General features: G+C 37.4%; 1 protein-coding gene across 3 annotated transcripts in view; it reads right to left on the reverse strand.

Moving 5' to 3' along the window:
• The window catches only part of Fnbp1l (formin binding protein 1 like), an 82,429-nt gene that overhangs the window by 25,933 nt on the left and 38,974 nt on the right, over positions 1–17,522 (reverse strand). For all 3 annotated transcript variants that reach the window (XM_028881453.2, XM_028881452.2, XM_028881451.2), the window contains exons 3-5: positions 6,838–6,891; positions 5,429–5,576; positions 4,429–4,491 (exon numbers count right to left, since the gene is read on the reverse strand). In XM_028881453.2, coding sequence (XP_028737286.1) covers positions 4,429–4,491; positions 5,429–5,576; positions 6,838–6,891 — 265 coding nt within the window. The remainder of the gene's footprint in view (positions 1–4,428; positions 4,492–5,428; positions 5,577–6,837; positions 6,892–17,522) is intronic.

A 17,522-nucleotide genomic window follows, 5' to 3' on the forward strand; every position in this document is an offset into this window, starting at 1 on the left:
ACACTGTTTAAATCTCTCCACAGTAAACCCTAACATTAGGAATTCTATCCAGTTTGTTTTCTGTGTTCAGTTTCTCCTGTGGGTTTCTCTTCTGCTTAAGTCTGAACTCATACCAGCTATCCCAGTGCATAACTGTTTTCTTGGGGTTTCCTTTTCCTATATTCCCTAGGATGTCTTGCACCTCTGTTATTTGGATCCGTCAGGTTCACTATCATTCTGCCGGATCACATTTAGCAGTAGCTTCCTAGAAAGTTGGTAAAATACTATTTTTGAAGCTAGAAATATTTTTATTGATAGCACCCACCCAACCCCCTACCCTGCTACCACTGAAGCTTTCTGAACTCATGCTACTGTGACAGGCCATGGCCTTTACCACCACTTTTAACTAACAGACTTTGGCTGAGTAGAGTTGGAAACAATTTCTGTCAGAAATTTAACAATACTATTGTACTATTTTCCCTGAGGTTTTGGTTTGGTTTTTCAAGACAGAGTTTCTCCATGTTAACAGCTTTAGCTATCATGGAACTCACTTGTAGAGCAGGCTGGCCTCAAACTCACAGAGATCCTCCTGCCTCTGCCTCCCAGCTGCTGGGATTAAAGGTGTTTGCCACCATTGCCAGTTCATTATTTTCTGGTTTCTATATAAGCAGACTGGGATACGCTCAATCCCATTCTAATTCCTGATTCATTTTAAAAGGCATGCTTATTTTATTTGTTGCATCATTGTGTTGCTGTGAGTAAATGTGTTTCTCAGGAAATTCACGTCTTTACATTTGAAGACATTTTTCCTGGACTTACTTATGCCTTTCTTTTATATCTAAAATACTTATTATTTTGAAAAGGAAACTGCTAAATGAAATCTTCTAACTTTATTATGTTTTCAGTTTCAAACCTCTGTTCTTTTGCTTTACTTTCTGAAAGACGTCAATTTTATCGATCTAATGGATTTTTCATTTCTCCTTCCATGAACTTCTTTTTGTTCTTTACATCCACCGCTTTACACCGCTTCACAGAGAAAATTAATACCAGTTTTGAGTTTTTAAGCTTTGTACCTTTCATAGCTGCTGTTTCTCCTTATAATTAACATTATTATTATTTTTTGTTTGTATGTTTGTTTTTTGAGACAGGGTTTCTCTTTGTAGTCCTGGCTGGCCTTGAACTCACAGAGATCCACTTATCTCTGCCTCCCAGTGCTATGATTAAAGGTGTGCACCACTGCCCCACACTGCTGTTTCTTTTAAGTTGCTTTTTTTGCTATATATTAGTGTGGTCTCTGTCTGGAGATCTTTGGCTATGTGCTGTATGTATGTATGTATGTATGTATGTATGTATGTATGTATGTATACAATGTTCTGACTGCATGTATCCCCTGCATGCCAGAAGAGGACATGAGATCTCCTTATGGATGGTTGTGAGCCATCATGTGGTTGCCAGGAATTGAACTCAGGACCTCTGGGAAGAGCTTTAGTGCTCTTATCCTCTGAGCCATCTCTCCAGCCTCATATGTGCTCTTATTTTAAACGCCCATTAAAAACTCTGAAGGTGGGGCGGCTAAGCCTGGTCTTTCCCTCTAGAATGAAACAGCCAGGTAGTTTCCTTGGAAATTCCCTGTGTTATTTCCCCTCAACCCAACCCCACTTCTCCTTGTCAATTCCCAGAGAAAGCCTCTTCTAAGTCCTTGCCTGGAAAATGCCTTGCTTTCTGTGTTCTGAGAAATACCTAGAAAAAGAAAGCAGAAGACTTGAGTATTTTTTTTTTTTTTGGTTTTTTGAGACAAGGTTTCTCTGTGTAGCTATGCACCTTTCCTAGGACTCACTTGGTAGCCCAGGCTGGCCTTGAACTCACAGAGATCCTCCTGGCTCTGTCTCCCAAGTGCTGGGATTAAAGTCGTGGGCCACCACCGACCGGCCAAGACTTGAGTATTTTACCCAATCCCACTGTAGAGCCAGTGGCTCTCGGTTAATAATTTTGATACAAATTGAAGCTACTTACAAATAAGTGTTTTATATTAGGTATCTTATTTGTTAAAAAATACTTTTCTTGAAATAGCCAAGCACAAACAAGTGAGTACAAATGAATAAAAAGTATCCACAGAAAACCACATCTACTCCCTTCTCCTGCTCAGCAGAACCTCCCTCTCAATACACAAAGGCTGTACACAGCTGTGGCTTGCGGTCCCACGCTCCCCACAGGCTCATCAAAGGCACCTAGGAGGAAGTCTGCTGGGGTTTTCTGGCAGTTTATGTCCTTGATAAAAAAGGACAGTGAGGAAAGAAATGTTCCTTTTCTCCTGCCTCTGGGAGCCACTTAAAGAAGGATATACTGCCTGGCTCAAGGCCTGCCATAAGGCACAAAGCTACAGAGTGAGACCCAACACAGTCCGAGTGGCATAAGCACCCCTACACGTACGCTGTGACGTCACTCCACTACTGACCCCTGGAGCCGCTGTGTGTCAGCTGTTCTTAGAAACGTGTGTGCTGTCATCTGGAGCCTCCCGACTGGCAGGCCTAGCATCTGATGTTTATCTTCCTAAGTTCTGACCATCCCTTCAAGACCTCTTTCACAGGTCTATTTTCTTCTGTCCTCAGTTTAAATGCTGTTGTTCACCCTGGGAGCAATAACTGTCTTCCAATGTTTTTTTTCAATTGTTTCCAGTTCCTTATTTTCCTCAGTCTCTTATAGCTCCTTTCAATTATGCCAAACACATTAGGAATTCTATAATTTTGTTTTGACTCAAAGGAAAGACAAAGAATTAGGAAATAGGATCCTCTACTTGTTTCTACACATATATTATACCAGTCAGTCTCTTTCATTAACTGCAGGCTCCACAAAAAAATAAAAGCCATGTCATATTTAGTTTTGAACATATAGGGAAAAGTACAAGCACAGGGTTGAGTTTATTTTCTTAATACTGTTAATCACTTAAAAAATACATACATTTGAAGTACCTTATTTTTATAATGGTTCTTTCTTTCTTATGACCTTTGCAACTTTTTCTTAATAACTGCCAACTGTTCTAAAGGCAAGTCAGCACATATTGTCAACAGATTTGTGTCAACAGCCATTTCTAGAGGAACCAGAATCTCCTTTGTATAGGAGTATGTTATTTTGTGCAAATGAAAATACACAGTCTCTCACTTATTAGATGGCAGAAACTAAGGATGCCACCAACAGTAATTTGAAATTTAATAAATAAAAGTCCTCCCTTAAAGTCTTGGTGAAACCAATTATAAAGAAATTGAAGCTCGGCGGTGGTGGCGCACACCTTTAATCTCAGCACTCGAGGGGCAGAGCCAGGCGGATCTCTGTGAGTTTGAGGCCAGCCTGGTCTACAGAGCAAGATCCAGGACAGGCACCAAAACTACACAGAGAAACCCTGTCTCGAAAAACCAAAAAACAAAAAAAACAAAAAAAAAAAAAAAGAAAAAAGAAAAAATGAAAAACAGACTATTAATGTACCTATGAACTCTAAAACAGCATTGGTTATTAAAATAGAATTTAAGTTTTGAATATGCATGTTAACAAGAAAATATAAAAAACATGGCAAATATATGCATGAGCTTTCAAAATACCAAAGATTTGCACAGTATGAAACCAGTGTATCCTACACGTACTTACAAAATTTTTGCCTCAAAGTCCTTCTGACAATCACATCTAAACAGTAAACACACACACACACACACACACACACACACACACACACACACAAAAAAAAAAAATTTTCAGCACAACTCTTAAGGAATATAGTATCTATCATAAAAATGCTAGCAAAGAGCCAATCACTTGGCAACCTGAACATTTAGAAAGACTATTTATTTTGTACAATAGTCTTTCAATCCAGCATTTCCAGTAAAGAAGACTATAGTGTCTATATGGACACCTTGTTTATATTTATCAAAACCTTTAAGAAAACCCACATTATCAAGGACCGTGGGGAAATTCTAAGTCGACAGTATGTTTTCTATCTATGTCCTATTCAGTTCTTTTTCTACAGTTAGGAGCTTAGAGAAATGTAGGACTACAGGTAGCTACAAGAAACACTTCCTATAAGGTAGCCCTTGCTCCTCAGTATTCACAATGCTAAAAAAAAAAGGCCAAGAGAAACACAGTGTTAAAAAGGTTCAAGAACCACAGTCTTGGTCTCTCCTCTGAGGCAAATAGTCTTCCAAGAAATCTGTTTCTACTAATCCAAGCCCCTCTTGATACTGCATAAATTTCCCTAACACACACCATGATATGAAGACTAGAGAATTCGTCTAAGTATTTACACAGGGAAAAACGGAAAGGAAATGAGCTCACATCCTCCATTTATATTCTTGCTTACTATACAACAAAACAAATGGCAGGTTATGAGCAATACTAGAAATACTAGACTCGGAGGTAAAGAATGTACATTTTCTGATTGACCATGAAAATACTGTAACTCACATTATCCATCTGTTTCCAACACATGTCAAGGTACTGTTGAGCTTTTCGTCCTTCTTGGAGATGCTGAAGATTAAAACCACCAACAACAAACAAAAATAATTACACTTACTATTAAGTAAAAGGCTCTTCACTTTATTTTTATCAAGGTGATAAAATAAGACATTTATAGAGGTAATGCATCTTTAACTAGAGATTAGGAAGAGAATAAAATAAATTTCTTTAAAATACATCTTATAGATTACTTTAATACTTTTAAAATAACTTTTAAAACAGGCATAATATTAAAGAAAATAATGATCATCTTCAATAGAAGTTTTCTATAAAAAGTCAGATAACAAGTAATACGTCTTTTAGGTTTACTAGTCTAATGGTATTTTGTCCCTACAATACAAAAGCAGCCGCAGGAATGATCAAACCCAATGAATGCAGATTAGACTTCAGGGACAGTAAAATTCAAATTTTATATAGTTTTACATGTCCAAGAGTAGTTTCTAATTCTTTTTTCAATCACTTAAATATGTAAAGTATTCTTAGCTTATGGGATCTAGAAAACAAATATAAGTAACATGCTGTGTTTGGTCTGTGGACTGCATGTTGCCAAACCCTGTTTTTAAATTCAAACAGATCCTAAACTGGTAAGTATATCTCACAGTTTTTCTTTTTCACTGAAATTTTTTTTCACAGTATATTCTGATCTCACTTTTTTTTTTTTCCCCTGAGACAGGGTTTCTCTGTGTAGCTTTGCACCTTTCCTGGAACTCACTCTGTAGCCCAGGCTGGCCTCGAAGTCACAGAGATCTGCCTGCCTCTGCCTCCCGAGTGCTGGGATTAAAGGTGTACGCCACCACTACACGGCTCATCTCACTATTTTTAAATAAAAGAAATCCAGTAATATAGAAAACCAGTTTTTATTGAACATATATTTCTAAAGAGAAAAATAATTATTTGTTTGAAACTATTTTATAAGCTGTTGTAATTCTATAAAAATTATAAAGATTACCATTTTTCTTTCAGTTTTCAGATCATGGGCATATCTCATTAATTCACCATATACTCTGTGTGCCATTTCTTCCGCAACTACCTCTCGCTGTCCTGCGTAGTCGTTTAACTCATTAAGGATGTTAAAAAAGGCGATACATGAAGTAAACCTGGCAAAACACATTTAAAATAATAAGACTTATTTTTGTTTCCATTACAATTTTTTTGGTGAGTTATTTTTGGTGTCTAAAGCAAGTTTGAATACACTCAACCTAAATGTTAGCTACTTGTTCTAAATTTAACTATATATGGATAATATACATCCTGCATTAAGCTTAAGTTGTACATGTTTAAGTATCTTTAAATAGCCTTTAATTTATAAATAAAGGAATATTTGGGGGTCAAAATATAATAAGAATACTACCTGCAGGCTCTTTTGACATAGTGGAATCTCTTAGGTTGCCAACTGACTGGCCTGAGCTTGGGAATCACTTGGGTGGATTCCTAGGCTTGGCAGCTGAACCTGTTGCAGAGATGATGTGCTTGTTCTCGAGGACAGAACCTGCCAATCATACCACTCAAATGCATCTTGATGGCTGATCTACAGAACAACTTTGCTATCAGCTCTGGATACAGCTGCCTGTATGCCTGCCCACATCCTGAATGGAGGTGTACCATTATGATTGGCACCAAAGCGGGATAAAGGGGGCAAAAATAAGGGTAAAAATGTGTGTGAAGGGAAGGAGAGAAACAAAGAAAATTACTGTGTTAAAATGTATATATCTACTTGGAACACACCAAGGAACACTATCTTAAACTGACAGCTCAGACAGGGATCCCTTAAGAATGCTAAGAACCAATGCATATACAAAAGCTTGAGTCTAGTTTCATTTAGTTTCTGTGGTTCATAACCACCTGCATATTCGTGTTTAGGACTTCCATCCAAAAAGCCTTTTATTCAGGACTCAAAAAATTATCCCCCAAATTTCATCACTTTTCATTATCCTTTTAAATCAATAAGCCAAGCAGTTTTCACTGCCTGCAAGGCAAAACTCTTAGAAAGTTAGGGACAAGTACACAACACAGGCGTGTGGGAAAACATGCCTTTCTTCTGGAGACTAAACAACTCAAGGAAAATCCTGCTCTAAATCCTACTTAGAAACTCCTCTTTCGATTATTCTTAAAAAAAAAAAAAAAAAAAAAAAAAAGACAACCCTAAACCAAAACACCCCACATCAAAACAAAAATAAAACACTATTAAGTTCATTAAAGTATCTATCCTCAGAAGATAAATAGTAGTCCACTGTGATGTTTTTATTAAAGTAAACTTTAAAGAAAAACATGTACGATTACAGTATATGTTACCAAGTAATGAAGTGTATATATGTTCTGAATATTTTTAACATGCAGTAACTAACAGGTTAGATTTACCTTGGCTCTTCATCTTTGGATGAGCGTTTGGGACAGTATTTCTTAACCAGATTTCTATAGGAAGAAAAGTTGTAATTTTATAAACAATACTTTTGAAATAAAAATACTTTCAAAGTTTCTAATTTCATAAACACTATTGGATGTAAAACACTGAGAACAGCAACATGATCATCAGCAAACATTAATATAATAATATATGATCATCATTTACACTTCGTTCTTAGAATATTACCACTATTTCTGTTTACGGTACTGTAATTACAATTAGATTATGCTATTAACTGAGAGGAACAATACAAAAACAATATTCAGTATATGAAACTGAGTGATGGAACAAAGACATTCGAGGGAAATTCCATCACTCTTCTGTTTAACAAATCTTATATTTTTAATATTAAAATATAAACAGATGCTGACTAAGGGGATGAAGGAACAGCTAGCCACCATCCTCTACCATGTTATTCTTCTATGAAAACCATCCTGTGACTCAACATCCAACCCCTACTCTCCACCCCACCCCCCTTCAAGGTGCTGGGCAGCTTTCATGCTAAAGAAGTGGTCAACCAATAACCATACCCTTATCCCTTTCTTTAGGAAAATAATTACAATCTGACTTGTTACTCTATGTGCCTACATCCATGTCTATCCATAACATTCTTATTTTAGAATGCTGTCTTATTTCACACTTATGAAATAAGAGATTCTAGCACAGAGATTTTGGAGCTAGATGGGGTCATGTGGACTTGAATCTTGGCTGTTTTGCATGGTGTTTATATGACCTGGAGCAATTTACATCAATTTATCTATTCCTTAGATTCCTATATGGTGTCACCAGTACCTATTCTACAGATTTCTGAGAAGTAACTGAGATAAGACATTGGCTTTAGTGTTTATAATAAATATAATATGTCTGCTTTACAGCACATAGACCACTGAAGATCCAGATTTTTTAACGTGCGCGTGCGTGCGTGCGTGCGTGCGTGTGTGTGTGTGTGTGTGTGTGTGTGTGCAGGTGCATGTGGGCTACAGCACACCTGTAGAGGTCAGAGAACAATCAGCTGTTTCTCCTCTCCTTCCACCTCATTTGAGAGAGGGGCTCTTATTCAGCACTGCATGTACCAGGCTGGCTGGCCAGTTAACTTTTGGAGGGTCTCCAGTTTCCAGCTCATGTCTTGTCCCAGAGTGCTAAATTGCAGACATGAGATGCCATGTCCAGAGTTATATGAGTTCTGGGAACTCAAACTCAGATTCTCATGCTTGAATTGAACAAGCACTGAACCATCTCTCCATCCCCACAGACTCTGAAAAGTAATTCCGTGTCTGTTGAATCAAAAATTAAAAAAAAACCTAATGCCTGCATTAAAAAAAAAAAACCCTTTATAAGATATTTCCTGGTATTTAATTTATACTGTATTTTCTAAAAGTTAAGTACACAATGGATCGGAAACTAAAGAACAAAAAATTTAAAAACAAACTAGTCTATCATCATGATTTAAACGTAAGCATTTAATTATTTTCAGAATAGGATAAATTAATCCCACTTTCCCAGTTAAACTTATTGGTTCCACAAACAGTTAAGTGCTATGTACTAGAACTGCAAATGAAGTGTACCCAAGCTCAGGAGATAGTCTCTGGAAAGAACACAGGTGTACACCAGCAATCACCAAGTGCAGCATGGTCAGTGCTATGATAAGGACACAGGGAGGGTGCTACAACAAAAGAAGAGAAGCCACCACCAAGGAAGGAAAAAACAGGTACAAGTTCAGTCTGTCATCAAGAAATCCAATCGTTATTAGAATGTACAGGATCAAAGTACTAGGTATTACCTGTGATTTTTATCAAAATATGAATATTTAAGAAATTACTACATACTACACTAGTCATTTTAGTTTCATTTCTGTTGCTATGATAAAATACCCTGGGGAAAAAAATTACTTAGAGGAGAATGGGTTTATTCAGTTTACAATTCCAAGTTACGGTCTATCATTGTGGGGAAATCAAGTCAGGAACTTGAAGCAGCTAGACAGTCACAATCAAGAGCAAAGAGAGCAAATATGTGAATGCCTGTGCTCATCTCATCCCTATTATACAGCCTAGGACCCAAACTTAGGAAGTGCTTCCACTCACCATGGTCAGGCCTTCTTGCCTAAATTAATGTAACCAAGACAACCTCACAGACATGCCCACAGGCTAACCATATCTAAACAACCTCTAATTGAGACTCACTTCCCAGGTAATTCTAGATTGTATCAAGTTGACAATTGAAACTAACCATCACCATATTTTACACACACAACACATACACACAATTTCTAAGTAACTATACAGGTATATGCACAAACATTTTAACAGGTAAGATTACTGATCTATACCTATAAAATATAGATATTTCTAAGCAATATCACATGAAGAAACCAGTTAGCTCTTGGAAGAGCTTTCTGAAAAGAAGAAACGCTAAAATTTCCAATTCTCTGACTTTGCCTAAAGAGGTAAATAGGAATTAGGAAACTGGAAAGCCTTGGGGGGAATTCTAACAGAGAAAGTATAATGAGCAAAGAGCAGGAAGCAAGAAACGAAATTCATGAAGAACTCAAAGAGGGCTCTATCTTGCTGGCACATCAAAAATGAACCAGAGCATGATGAGTACTGGGGTAGAAAGGACAAATGAGGAACATAGAAAAAAAACCCAAGTCATATTAATAAACACTATTCTTAACCAATGGTTAAGTACTAGGAACATAGTCCAAACTCACTGTAGGACTTAGATTAATTTCACTGTTCACCTAAATACCAGCAAAACTATTAAGTACTACTTATTATTCCAGGTATTAGAATGGTAGAAAAAGAAGAGTCATAACTATCAAACTAGCAATTATGTAAAACCTACAGTCATTCTGAAAGAGAACCCAAAAAGGGAAGATCTGAGAAAGCGATGACAGATCTAGGAGCTAAGTAGAATAAGCAAATTGAGAGACAAAAATAAATTAGTAGTTGCCCAAACCAGGAAAAGGACGAAATTACTGGAGATGGGTACAAAATTTATTTGTGTGATGATAACAATGCTCTAAAAGTATAGGGCTCTGGGGATGGCTAGATCCTGAAGTGCTTGCTGTGAAGCATGGCGACCCAAGTTCTATCTCAAGCTCTCATGTAGAAACAGCTGTGTGCACCAAGGCTCACCCGAAATCCCATTGCTATGGAGGTAGACACTAGATATCTGAAGCTTACAACAGACCTTACTATCCTACTAAATACTTCTTTGTGTAATTAGATCAACAGATAATCCAGTCACATGACTCAGTCAGTTCGTTCCTTTGATTAACCCAATCTAAGCTGAGCTTCTAACGCTTGAAATGAATCTAACAGGTTAACCTCCAAAGTTTTTACATAGTTTTTACTAATCTGAAATCTAATTACTGAGGAAAGAGAACAGATAAGAAGACAGGAAGAAGACCTCAGATACTATACACAAGTCACAATGGACTCAACTCAAGCCAATTCTGCTACGGGAAAACTATGGCAAAGTCCACAGTGCTAGCATTTTCCACCAAATTAAAAATCCCATTGTAGCAAAATATAAGCTCTGGAAAACACACATCAACTTTTTATGAATACTCCTATCTAGTGTACTGGGTTGTTTTATGTCAACTTGACAAAAGCTAGAGTCACTGTAGAGGAGGGAGCCTCAATTGAGAAAATGACTCCATAGGATCAGGCTGTAGGCAAACCTGCACAGCATTTTCTTACTTAGTGATAGATGGCGGAGGGCCCAGCCAACTATAGGTGGGGCCACCCCTGGGCTGGTGGTCCTGGAAAAGCAGGCTGAGCAAACAAGCTATGTGGAGCAAGTACTTCTCCATGGACTCTGCACTAGCTCCTGCCTCCAGGCTCCTACTCTGTTTGAGTTCCTGTCTGGACTTCCCTCCATGATGAACAGCGATATGGAAGCATAAGCCCATAAACCCTTTTGTCCCCAAGCTGCTTTGGTCCACGGTGTTTCATCATAGCAATAGTAACCCTGAGACATCTAGTGAGAGGAACTAGAAAAAAAAAAAAGACTCAAATTTAATTGTGTTAGAATCATCATACACTGTTTTCACATGTTAAAAACTATTAAATGAAACATTCAAAATGGTTGATTCCCTCAAAGAAGTTAATTTCAGTGGTCTTCTAAGAATGCCTGAGGTTAGCAAAGGAGAAAATGGTTACTAAGTTCATAAATTCAGCTTTTCATATTGAGTATGCTTATTAGCTCAAATAAATCTTAAACTGACTTACCTGTCTTACACATGTTAAGTGTAAAATATTCAAGCTGTTTCTAAACTAAAAAAAATATTTTAAGGAAATCTCAAGAAAAATCTGCCCTTATATTTCAGAATGTTTATCTCTCAAAGGCCCACAGATTCTCTAAGTTGTCAGTCTGTATGGAGGACATGTTTTGATAAGGTACTATAGACCAAGAGTTTATGGAAACACAAACTATTATACATACAATATATTACAGAAGTATAATAAATGTGATATATAGGGGTACTTTACCTGTGTGTGTCCATGTCCATGTGTATTCTATCCACATTTTCTTTTCTGGTCCTATTTGATGTTCTACAGCCTCTTGGACCTTGATAGGCAGCTCTTGCTTTAGATTGGGGATATTTTCTTCTATGATTTTGTTGAAAATATTTTCTACATCTTTGACCTGGGTCTCTTCTCCTATAACTATTATTCCTAGGTTTGGTCTTTTTTATGGTGTTCCAGAGTTCCAGTATGTTCCCTTCTTGGGTTTTCCTGAATTTGACATTTTCTCTAAGTGATCCAATTCCTCTACATTGTTCTCAAGACCCGATATTTTTTCTTCCACTTCACCCATTTTAACATAAACTTGAGTTCCTTTCCAGTTCCTCTCACTAGACACGAGTACTCTTAAAGAAGTTGGTGAATACTTTTCCAGAACTTATGTTTTGCTATAATAAAAATTTTAAACTTGTAGAAAAAAATGCTAACATTGTAGACTTTCCTCTGATTTTTTTCTTTAAATTCCTGAATTTTTCATTTTAAGATTTCATTTTGGCTTTCATTCCAAGATTCTATCTCTTCATTAAATTCTGTTTTCATATCTTGAATTATTTCCATTATTTCATTCAAATATGTTTTGGGGGTTGGCATTCTGGAATTTTATATTCTCTTTAGAGTTCTTTGATAATGTTTATTATTGCTACTCTGAAGTCACTGTCTTATACATCATCTCATCTAAGACACTTTTCTTAGGGAACATTACTGTGGGAGTACTAAGTGTTGGTGGACACTTGTTTTGGTTACTCCTGTTTGTATATTTGCAGTAGGACCTATTGAAGTTGAGGTTGTTGGTTCTGTCTCTTGGATAGAAGTCTTGTCTCTTTTGCTGACTGCGTGTCTGAAACTCTTTTTCCTGATACTCCAATTTGTCAAGTGGTTCGCCAGTTGTATGGGGTTTAGGGTTCTATCTCTGGGCAATTCGGTGTTGATATTCAAATAGGATTTCGGGAGAAGTAGTTCAGGCTCAGGTCTGGCTATATGAAGTTTCTAAGCCCAGGAAGAGACCTAGAGAGCTAAGTGGATCCTCATTTTCAATCTTCAGGAGTCTTGGGGAAGTGTTTATGACTCTTCCATGGGCAGAGTGGACTCTGGTAAAATTGGTGCTATGAGTCTGGGATCCCTAAAGGGTTTTTTTTTTGAGAAGGGAAAATGGAAGGAAGTTCCTTAGGCATGTTGCAGAGATGGGTTGAGTGCTGGTGTGGATTACTGATCCTCCCTGGAGAAAGGGGATCCTTGCAAAGCGGATCAGTATAGTTGGCATGGAAAATCTGGTATCTGCCCAGAAAACGGACCAGGTAGACAAATTGAGAATCGGTGGTATCTTAGTTACTCTGCCACTTCTATGATAAAGCACCATAACCAAGGCAACTTATAAAAGAAAGCATTTAACCTGGAGCTCAAGGTTTTAGAGGACCAGAGTTCAAGTAATAGTCAAAAATATGGTAGCGGGGAGAGTTGAGTGAGAGCTTACATGTTGATCCACAAATAGGAAAAAGAGACAAAGACTGGGAATGGCCTGGATCTTTTGAAATCTCAAAGGTAGGTTCCTAGTAACATATCTCTTCCAACAGGCCAGGTCTCCTTATCCTTCTCAAACAGTTCCACTAACTAGAGACCAAGTATTTAAACACATGAGACCATGGAAGCCATTCTCATTCAAACTACCACAGGTGGAACTGAAGTGGGGGAGTCCGGCTTTCCTGCTAGGGATGAGGACAAGCATGTGTGGCAGGGGAGGAAGGGTTTCCAGCTCTAGTTGGGACTCTCTACCAGAAGGAGGTGTGCAGGAAGGGGCACAGAAAGGCAGACTAGACACATGTTCCTTAGGCAAGTGGCGGAGGCCATATGGATTCAGTGCACATTTCTACCAGATCTTCAACGAAAAATGAACACCAATATTCCTGAAGCTATTCCACAAAATAGAAAAGGAACATTTCCAAATTCCTTTTACAAAGCCAGTATTCTGATAACAATAACCAGAGAACAATAACAAAAAAAAAAAATGGAGGAAAAAGCAATTTGCAGGCCCATATTTTTCAACATAGAAACAAAAATTCTCAGAATACTTGGGAGCAGAATTCAAGAATGTAAATTGACAAAAATAATCACATAAATAAGATTAAGGAAGAAAAACCACAGGATCATCTTATTAGTTGTAGAAAAGGCCTTTGACAAAATCCAACACCCATCCATAATAAAAGTACTGGGGAGAACAGGGATGCAGGGGATATCTAAACATAATAAAGGCAATATACAAGGAACCCACAGTCAACATCATCCAAAATGGAGAAAATTCAAAGCATTTCCAATAAATCAGGAATAAGACAAGGATGTCCACTCTCTCAACTCCTTTTCAACCTAGTAATGGGTTAGAACGGTAAGACAAGTGGAGATGGAGGGATACTAGCAGGAAAAGAAGAAGCAAAAGTCTTATTACTCACCGATAATATGATTCTATGTTAAAAGACCGTAAAGACTACACCAGAAAATTCCTACCACTAATAATTACATTCAGCAAAGCAGCAAGAGAGAAAATTAACACACAAACTCAGTAGCCTTTATATATACAAACGACAAACATAATGAGAAAGAAATCAAGGAAACAATGTCATTCACAATTGTGTGTGTGTGTGCGTGCATGTGTGTGTGTGTGTGTGTGTGTGTGTGTGTGTGTGTGTGTGTATTTATTGGAATATATCTAACCAAAGACATGAAAGACTTGTACAATGAAAACTTTAAGACACTGAAAAAATAAACTGAAAATGGAAAGAGCTCCTATGCTCGGATTGGCAGGATTAGTATTATGAAAATGGCCACCCTACCAGTATTTTAAAGATTCAATACAATCCCATCAAAATTCCAATACATTTCTATTACTAGACACTAGAGACTAACAAATAAAAAGCCCAGTGCCAGGAATGGGTTACTTCTTTTAGAGTTGTTGGTCAATGAGGTCCTATAAACCTCCAAACATTATAGACTATTGCCACTGACTGCTCTTAGCTTCTCTAACTTGATGGCAAGACGTTATTGCTGAAGACACCACATACTTAAGCCAAAAACATGATAAAATCAAGCTGGTACACACCTGGAAGCTTCATCTCTATTATCCAGCTTTGATAGCGCTGCAAGGTGCTACACAAGCTATTGGGGAAGAAGAGTCATCAAGGATGCCCAGCTACAAACCCTGCAAGCTACCATAATGACTGAATTGGCAAGACAGGCCCACTGATGCAACAGTGGCACCAACATCATGGGAGTGACCTACCAATTTCTGACTGGATTTAGGCCCCACTCCGTAAGATGAAACTTAAACCTGGCACCATCATCTAGCTAAGAACCTATTGCTAGATAGTTCATAGCCCTTGAGAAGAACCTACTTACAGATAATATGATTCTATGTTGCTAAACGGACACAGTATTAAACAAACTCCTAATGATTTACTGTTATACTATAGATCAATTACATCTCTTAACTTTCATCCGTGAAGCTCCTATTTGCAATAGTGATTAACATAAAGACTCAAAACTGGCCAAGGAATAATAGACTACAGAGTGCTCAGCCTTTAAGGGGGAACATATAGACTATATGCATACATATTCATGCACTCACAGCTAAGGCAGTTGATGACAACAAGGAAAAACAGTGTCTTCTGGATACAGCAGGGAAGCTGCACATATGAACTCACAGTGGCTGTGACAGCATGCACAAGACTTGTGCAAGCCCAAGCCAGTCCAAATCCTAGCAGACAGGGGAGCTGGGCATACAGTCCTTCTGCTGGGTGTGGAGCTACTGGCAACTGCTGGCTCTTGAGAGAAGGAAAGAGTTTTCTCCAAAGTGTGGCCTCTAGCAGTAAGCCAACAACACTCAGTGGAGTACCACACATCTGTGAATACTTGGGCAGCATACATTGATCTTAGAGGATTAAGAGGGGGAAAAAGGCATAAAGCTGCGTGGACAGGGAATTAGGAGGTAGATCTGGGAAGACTTGGGGAAGGGATGAATATGAAACTCTCAACTAATTTTTTGAAGTAAAAAAATTATACACATAATTAGAATGTGTATAATTTCACAGTAGGGGGTTATGACCCCACTTGTTATTATATAATACTAGAACATCTGGATATAATGCACACTTTCAGTCTCAATTTTTATACCCATACCAGATGCTGAATAGACAAGGGATAGAAAGAAATTAGAAACTTTAAATACTGATGTCTGAAAAACCCAGGGAAGGGGGCGGGGAATCAAACAAGCTACAAGATATGAAGGTACACAAATGGTCTTCTCATATTTTTTTTTACACACCAGCCCCTAGTTTCCCTTTATTTTCAACATGTCAAGAATATACTTCACATAAAATACAGATGAATGTGAGCTACACATTCGTATATCAACTCCAGTCTACACTCAAAGAATGTTAGCAATGTGTCATTACTCTTGTGTGATAAGTGTAACAATGAGGCTTTTTAGGAAACTGTAGATCTTTCAGAAGAGTATTTTTCAAGTACGTTTAAAATAGAAAAGAAAAAAAACTTATCTGTTCAATTTAGACAGAGGAACAAACTGACACCACAGACTTAAGTATTATGTTTTTCAGATAAATTCTGCTAAGAAATTTGATCATTTGTTTTCCTTTTAAATGTTAGATTCAAAAGACCAACCAAACGGGAGCTATTAGGCTCAGTGCTTGAGTGCCTATTTAACAGACACGAGGCCCCGGGTTGATTCTCAGAAAAGGGTGAAGAACTGAATAAAGTATACACAACTGATATTATGAACAACCAAACTACTTTTTCAGTTTAATGTTTAAACAATGAGGTCCTTAAAGAGTGAGAATTCCACCATGAAGACATTCAAACCAATATGTTTGAACTTATTTTCTTTCTTAAAAGGTTTTTGGCTTTACATGTAAGTTCTGTTTAGATCATATAATCTAAGAAAACATTTTTTATATAATAGGAATATGCCTTACAGTTCTTATGGAAATGGTTATGCATGCATATGTAGAAAAGTGACAGTTTACTGAATCATCCCACAAAAAAATGGAGGCAGAAGCCTACTCTAAGGCAGGTACTCTCTAAGTGCTAAAAACACAATGGTTACAGAAGTCATCAAACTCTTGTGAACATAAAATGGACAGCAGTTTGGTCACACTGAAAAATAACTCAATCCAGCTGTTACAAATCAAACTAGCTTAGTAACTGGCTAGCAATTAAACTGAACAGCCATCTCTTAGGTATACCAGGAAGAAGGAAGATTAACTAGAGCTCCAAGACACACAAAAACACAAAAATGGGAACAGAGGGCAATGACAACGAGAAAGCAAAACAAAGCCAGCTGTACTAATGATAGCTAATGAGGTCCAATACACACGTCAAGATGCAGTTATACCATATTTAAGAAAAGTTCTTTTGATGCTTTATCAAAATAACTTATTAAATAATTCTATTAAATAGTTAATAGAAATGAAGAGAATATTAGGGGGAATTCAGAGAAAACTAAAGTAATACATCATCTGTAATTTATAACAGGTTGCAGAAACAAAAGTAAACAATATTTACTCAAATCTTCATAATAAAGAAGATGACTCTCTAATGAGGTTTAAAACCTCAAGTAATGGAAGCACCCGAATCTGCCCCTCGGACAATGGGCTTCTTGAAAGGCTGCTGCTGGTTTCTATGTAGCTTCATTAAAGAGAAAAGTACTTTCTTAAAAGGAAGAACTTCTCAATTGTTAACCCCTTTTACCTTAACTTTATGGAAAAATACACAGCTAAAACTAAATTTATAAATTATGTAACTCTCCTTCCTCTTTGAAACAGGGTCTCACTATGCAGCCCTGGATGGCCTGGGACTCACAATGATCCACCTGCCTCTGTCCCACAGATTAAAGGCGTGTGCCATCATCTAGGATAAATGTCTACGATTGTTACTATATGCTATATTTACACGGATCAGTTAGTTGGAAAGGGTATGTTACTTAGTTTGGGGATAAATTACTAATGTATGCAGCGAAGTCTTTACAGATATAAATATACTATGCACCAGCTATAGGGTAGGGAGATTGATAGAGAATTAGTAAATCTCTTAATGGTGAAATGCAATATAAT

The sequence above is a fragment of the Peromyscus leucopus genome, chromosome 6, assembly GCF_004664715.2.
Source record: "Peromyscus leucopus breed LL Stock chromosome 6, UCI_PerLeu_2.1, whole genome shotgun sequence".
In the NCBI taxonomy this organism is placed as follows: domain Eukaryota; kingdom Metazoa; phylum Chordata; class Mammalia; order Rodentia; family Cricetidae; genus Peromyscus; species Peromyscus leucopus.